Source organism: Cucurbita pepo, chromosome LG15 (genome assembly GCF_002806865.2).
Source record: "Cucurbita pepo subsp. pepo cultivar mu-cu-16 chromosome LG15, ASM280686v2, whole genome shotgun sequence".
Classification (NCBI taxonomy): Eukaryota; Viridiplantae; Streptophyta; class Magnoliopsida; order Cucurbitales; family Cucurbitaceae; genus Cucurbita; species Cucurbita pepo.
The window spans coordinates 3,937,580-3,944,488 of record NC_036652.1 but is presented as its reverse complement, the minus strand read 5'-3'; the positions used below and the strand labels follow the sequence as shown (position 1 = coordinate 3,944,488).

General features: G+C 36.6%; 1 protein-coding gene across 1 annotated transcript in view; it reads left to right on the top strand.

Annotated features, from left to right (window-relative positions):
- Nucleotides 1-5,463: 5,463 nt before the first annotated feature.
- LOC111811526 (bax inhibitor 1-like) overlaps nt 5,464-6,909 on the top strand; it is a 3,803-nt gene continuing 2,357 nt past the window's right edge. Inside the window, exons 1-3 of the mRNA XM_023698418.1 lie at nt 5,464-5,649; nt 6,025-6,168; nt 6,297-6,388. Of these exons, the coding sequence (XP_023554186.1) occupies nt 5,533-5,649; nt 6,025-6,168; nt 6,297-6,388 (353 nt within the window). The 5' untranslated portion in view covers nt 5,464-5,532. The remainder of the gene's footprint in view (nt 5,650-6,024; nt 6,169-6,296; nt 6,389-6,909) is intronic.

Below are 6,909 nucleotides of genomic sequence, written 5' to 3'. Positions count from 1 at the left end.
TAGAATTGGTTCCAAAGAAGCCATTGCTTGAAAAAGGCAAGCTCTTGGAAGCAGTGATGAAAGCAAACCCTCTGCTTCAAACTCTGCTTGTCGCCAGACCACTCCCTACGTTGAGATACCCACCCCCGCCAATTGGATCTTTCGAGATCCCACCAGTGATAGTTCCTTCAACGCCACCACGTGCGTGGTACAACTGTTTTGAAAAGTGTTCTTATGAACATATTTTGTTTTTCAAGAAGTCATAAGCTTGTATGTCTTTATATAGATGACCTCATATTTACTGGAAACGATGAGGCTTTATTGAGTTTTTTTAAGGAATCCATGATGAAGACATTTGATATGACTGATCTTGGACGAATGCGATATTTCCACTATCCATGTTCCACTATTAAGCTGACTAGATGTAACGACCCGAAATTTTCTACTTAATTTAAGGTCGTTACTGTATACATATCCTAAATATTGGATGCAGAAGACTTCATTTAAATTCCATAAAACATATCCTTTATCTTAAAACACAGTCATGGACTTACGTGTTTCGAAAACATCTTTAAAACGACACATCAAAAGACTCGAAAGTAAAATAAATAAGCGTTTAAGTTAAAAACATATTCTAGCCTAAGTCTAAGAAAATAAATACCACTATCCTATGCATGTACCATGGTCTCGAGTTGCGATGTCGTCGTCAGCCGTACAGGAATGCCTTGCCTTAACCTGAAAAATGTGGTAGCATGTGGCTTGAATATTTAAAGAAATACTCAGCAAGTGACACCACTATTGGGGTTAATTGCAACAATCACATGCAAACGAGATGATGGGATCTATCTTTCAATCTGTCTTCCTACGGTGCTGTTCTAACGGGTAATTTGGACGTGTACCATATACTCTACACACAACCCATACATGCGAGTATGGGCTCACCAGTCAGTTCGCACACCGCTGGGCCATTTTCCTTGTCCAGCAAGCATACTCTGGGAGCTCCATAGGCCAGACACCCGTTAGAACTAGTCACCGTCACAATAGCGCTATGCAAACATAACGATCGTTGTCTTGCCATTGGATGTACGCATCCATACCCTCGTGATGGAATAGGGGTATCCCCCAAATGCATGAGCACACATAATGCATGAGGTCCCCAATATTTCTACTTTTATCATTAATGAATATAACCCGCTATCATCTTTCATGCTTAACAAGTCATTTCTCATTTTCAGTCTACATATCATACATAATCCTAACGGGGTTACATNATGCTGAGCTCAAGCTTGCACAATAGGAGATTGCAAAACTTCAAGATGACAACAAAGCACTGATCGTCTAACCAAATCAAAGGAAGCAGCTTTGGTTGATGCGGAGAGGACTATTCAAAGTGCCCTGGCCAAGGCCTCTATGGTGGATGATCTACGGAACAAAAATCAAGAGTTAATGAAACAGATAGAGATTTGTCAGAAATAAAACAAAATCTTGGACAAGATGCACCGACAAAAAGTTGCAGAGGTTGAAAAATTAACGCAAACTGTGAGGGAGCTGGAGGAGGCTATCGACGCTGAGTGTTGTGGCTGCTGGGATGTTGTGAGAGATTACCAGTGCAAAATTCAGGAGATGAATGAGGAAAGGAAAACTCTGGACAAAGAGTTGGCTTGTGCAAAGGTGCCAGCCAATAGAGTGGTTGTAGTAGAAGCAAATGAAAAGATCCCGAAGTTACTCATTGAGAAGTTTTTCCTTGAGCACCAAACAGGTCCCCATTCAAGAATTTTCAGTATTGAAGATGAACCAAGGAAAGGAATTGATTCCAACAATGGCTTCTCCTTGTCAGATTGCGAAAAAGTATTGTATCGTCTCCTGCCATTGATCCAATTCCGCCACCACAGTTCGCTACAGCTCTGCCGCCACAAGCAGAGTCACAAGGCATAGTAGAATTGGTTCCAAAGAAGCCATTGCTTGAAAAAGGCAAGCTCTTGGAAGCAGTGATGAAAGCAAACCCTCTGCTTCAAACTCTGCTTGTCGCCAGACCACTCCCTACGTTGAGATACCCACCCCCGCCAATTGGATCTTTCGAGATCCCACCAGTGATAGTTCCTTCAACGCCACCACGTGCGTGGTACAACTGTTTTGAAAAGTGTTCTTATGAACATATTTTGTTTTTCAAGAAGTCATAAGCTTGTATGTCTTTATATAGATGACCTCATATTTACTGGAAACGATGAGGCTTTATTGAGTTTTTTTAAGGAATCCATGATGAAGACATTTGATATGACTGATCTTGGACGAATGCGATATTTCCACTATCCATGTTCCACTATTAAGCTGACTAGATGTAACGACCCGAAATTTTCTACTTAATTTAAGGTCGTTACTGTATACATATCCTAAATATTGGATGCAGAAGACTTCATTTAAATTCCATAAAACATATCCTTTATCTTAAAACACAGTCATGGACTTACGTGTTTCGAAAACATCTTTAAAACGACACATCAAAAGACTCGAAAGTAAAATAAATAAGCGTTTAAGTTAAAAACATATTCTAGCCTAAGTCTAAGAAAATAAATACCACTATCCTATGCATGTACCATGGTCTCGAGTTGCGATGTCGTCGTCAGCCGTACAGGAATGCCTTGCCTTAACCTGAAAAATGTGGTAGCATGTGGCTTGAATATTTAAAGAAATACTCAGCAAGTGACACCACTATTGGGGTTAATTGCAACAATCACATGCAAACGAGATGATGGGATCTATCTTTCAATCTGTCTTCCTACGGTGCTGTTCTAACGGGTAATTTGGACGTGTACCATATACTCTACACACAACCCATACATGCGAGTATGGGCTCACCAGTCAGTTCGCACACCGCTGGGCCATTTTCCTTGTCCAGCAAGCATACTCTGGGAGCTCCATAGGCCAGACACCCGTTAGAACTAGTCACCGTCACAATAGCGCTATGCAAACATAACGATCGTTGTCTTGCCATTGGATGTACGCATCCATACCCTCGTGATGGAATAGGGGTATCCCCCAAATGCATGAGCACACATAATGCATGAGGTCCCCAATATTTCTACTTTTATCATTAATGAATATAACCCGCTATCATCTTTCATGCTTAACAAGTCATTTCTCATTTTCAGTCTACATATCATACATAATCCTAACGGGGTTACATTTCATTTCATTTGTTGTGATATCATATCATTCATAACATGCTGTATACATACAATTTAGAAAACATAACATAACGCTCCATGCTTTTAACATGTCATTTCATAACGTGCAATTCATACAACAATTACCTCAATGGTCACACAAAACAATCTAAACATGACATAAACATTGAGTATCGTAAACACTTTGTGGTCATATCGTTCCCTAACTTATCATAGCCTTAACGTTCTTATACCTATCACAGTCATATCGTTACGTGAACGTACATTAGTCATATCATCACAGGAACGTATTCTAACACTATCGTTCTATCAATCTATCACAAACCTATTCCTTTCTACCCATACCCTAACTATTCTTTCATCAATCTCCCCTATCCATAGCACTTCGGTATGTAACCTAACCTTAACGTTTCATGAACGTATCTTACTCCTATCGTTACATTTCGTTTTGTGTATTCTTCTTGTATCTTATCTCAAACCTATCCTTGAACACATCGTACCATAATTATTATCATACAATTCACATATTATAACATAACATAAACATAATATAAGCATACCGATTAACAGATAATTCACACATATTAGTATATATGACACGTACAGAACCACAGGCACGTGTCAACATCAAATATAACAATGCCGATAGTAAGGCCACTTACCTGGCTAGCTTAAGTCGTTGTCACGAATATATCTTTAATGAAAGTTCGATTCCGTCTTTTGAAATCTGAATCAACCTATGCGAGCCCATGACATCAATTTCAAGTTTGAACTCTACAAAATTATTTCTCTAATTTACACTGTTCAATGGTTAAAAATCTTGAAATGTTATATATCTATAATTATATTTTTATTAAATATCTTAAAAAGTAGATACAACTATTACAAGTTATTCTGGGCTTTACTGCTCTCCTATTTACCCTCTTATTTACCCTCTGTATTTATCTTTCTCCCTCTATTAGTTTNTGGTAGCATGTGGCTTGAATATTTAAAGAAATACTCAGCAAGTGACACCACTATTGGGGTTAATTGCAACAATCACATGCAAACGAGATNCTAGTTCCAAATCTTTCCTTATCTCAGGGTTTCTATTCATAAATTTTCTTAGTCATTCTATTTTTAATCTATTCATTTGGCTACTGATATACATTTANATTTTCCTTGTCCAGCAAGCATACTCTGGGAGCTCCATAGGCCAGACACCCGTTAGAACTAGTCACCGTCACAATAGCGCTATGCAAACATAACGATCGTTGTCTTGCCATTGGATGNAATATTATCTATTAATTTGGCTATTGATATACATTTAATCTAATATTATTAATGTGACGTGTTTTTTATTGCAGGAACGGAATCAAGGAGGGTAGGAAGGGATGAGGTTAGTGGAAGGTTGTTTTTTATTTATTTATTTATTATTATTATTTTAGTTCTTTCTTTATAATTATTTTTATTTATTTATTTATTTATTTATTTTTGGGCTATTACATTGTAAATTTCGAAGCAAACACATTAATGATCGTTTCTACTCCTCCGTGATTTAAGTAAAGATGGAACTATGATATTACAAAATTGTCATACTAAGCAAGTGGCTGATATCATGACAAAACCTTTGACTCAGTTGTGTTAGAGAAGCTACGCATGTTGCTTGGTGTCTGTCAAGATCCTAACGTTTGATCTGAAGACTCCATCATGAGTCTAAGTGAGGGAATGTTGAAAAAGATTTAGTTGTGCCTTATCAGTGCAAGGGAGGGAATGTTTGTTTTAGTTACACTGATATGATCTTATGCCAATATTTAATCATATATATGATTTTCTGACAAATTGTTTGTTTTGACATGATATTCTGCTTACGATTTTATTTTTATCGTGGTTCTAGCTATAAATATAGTCATTTTTTACATAATAAAACCGAATTTTCCTTGGCAAATTTATTTTTATTAAATTTATAAAACCTCATCTACTCTTAAAATTAATATTAAAATTAAAAATATTCACCTTCATAACCAATATTAGTAATAAAAAAACAAACAAATGGGTTGTTCAGATCACCAATCCAACCAACTCGAAATTTTTATTTTGTGGAAAAATTCAGTTTTTTTTTTTTTTTTTTTTTTTTGGAATAATCTAGATGAATCTATCAGTTTCTGTAAACTATATTCAATATTAATAGATGTTATATATTTTAAAATTAAAATACCAAAAAAAACCATTTCTGGTAAATAGCTGTAAAGAACAGGGGCAAAATGGGGAATCCGAATAATCTAGAAACTTGCCTGCATCCTTATATAATTCTTCAATGGACACCCGATTTCTTTAATTTCGGTTCGTCGTCGTTCGTATTTGCTCTGTAAGTTCTCGAAACAATCAAATGGAAGCATTTTCATCTTTCTTTGATTCTCAAGCAGAATCCAGAAACCGTTGGAGCTATGATTCTCTCAAGAACTTCCGGCAGATTTCGCCGGTCGTTCAATCTCATCTCCAGATGGTCCGTTCCTCTATTCTTTTTTTTTTTTTTTTTTTTTTTTNTCTGTCGTGATTTCATCCAGAAACGATGGTTCTAAATTAGGATTTTGGATTTCTCGATTTACGTTTCTCGTGTACGTGGTTGTTGTTGTGTGAATGAGTTTAAACGAAATGAATTTAATAGACTTTCGATTTAGGTTCGAAGATTTCTGTAAGAATGTATTTTATCGGTCGGTTTTTGATGGTTCGTAGTGTTGTCTCTTGGATTCTTATATTCGATAGGTTTTTTTTTTCCGTTTGTTCCATTTTCTTTTGAGCTGTTGGATGTTACATGCAATTGATCTGTGAGTTCTCTCTTTCTATAGAATCAATTTTGTAAAGTATTTCGAATCTGCAGGTTTACCTTACTCTAGGTTGTGCTCTAGTTGCATCAGCTGCTGGAGCTTATCTGCATATCCTTTGGAACATTGGCGGTATTCTCACAACGCTTGCAGGTGTTGGAAGCATCGCATGGCTAATGGCCACTCCTCCTTATGAAGAGGTAGGTTTCTTTAACCATTTTGTTACCTCACTGTTGTATGTGTAATTTATGTTTATGCTTTCTCTGTTTGTTTATTATATGTTCTTAAAATCTATGTTTTTGTTTTATGTCTTGTTATTTGTCATCAGAAAAAGAGGATTTCCATTCTAATGGCGGCTGCTCTTCTTGAAGGAGCTTCAATTGGTCCTTTGATTGGTTTAGCTATTGAGATTGACTCGAGGTACGCTATGAATTCTTTGTTTATTCCATCTTTTGGAGTAGTGAATAGTTCTTATTATTCCTTTGACCGTAGTTTTGTGATTTGCTCATCTGGTTATTCGGTCTCTGTAATCGGCTGGGGTTGTTTTTGTTAGGCTATGGAGCCTGATACTTATTTATAGCTTGGTCAACGGTTATATCCGGTAAAGCTATATTTGGTAAAGCTATATATAGTAAAGCTATATATGGTAAAGCTAAATCCGGTAAAGCTATATATGGTAAATAACTATATATAGTAGATGGCTAAATCTGGTAAAGCTATATATAGTAAAATATACCCTATATATATCTGGTCCGGTATAGCTTTGAGAATGTACTTTTCTATTCTCTGTACTCTCTTGTTGTACATGCCTGAAGTCATCAATAAAAAATCCTTTTAGCCAGAGTTCTCCTTGCAACTTCTCTCTATCCTTCTCTTTGTGTTCATCTAGATCGAGCGTGTGCGTTGTTGTGCGATCCTAACAACTGGTATCGATCCTAACA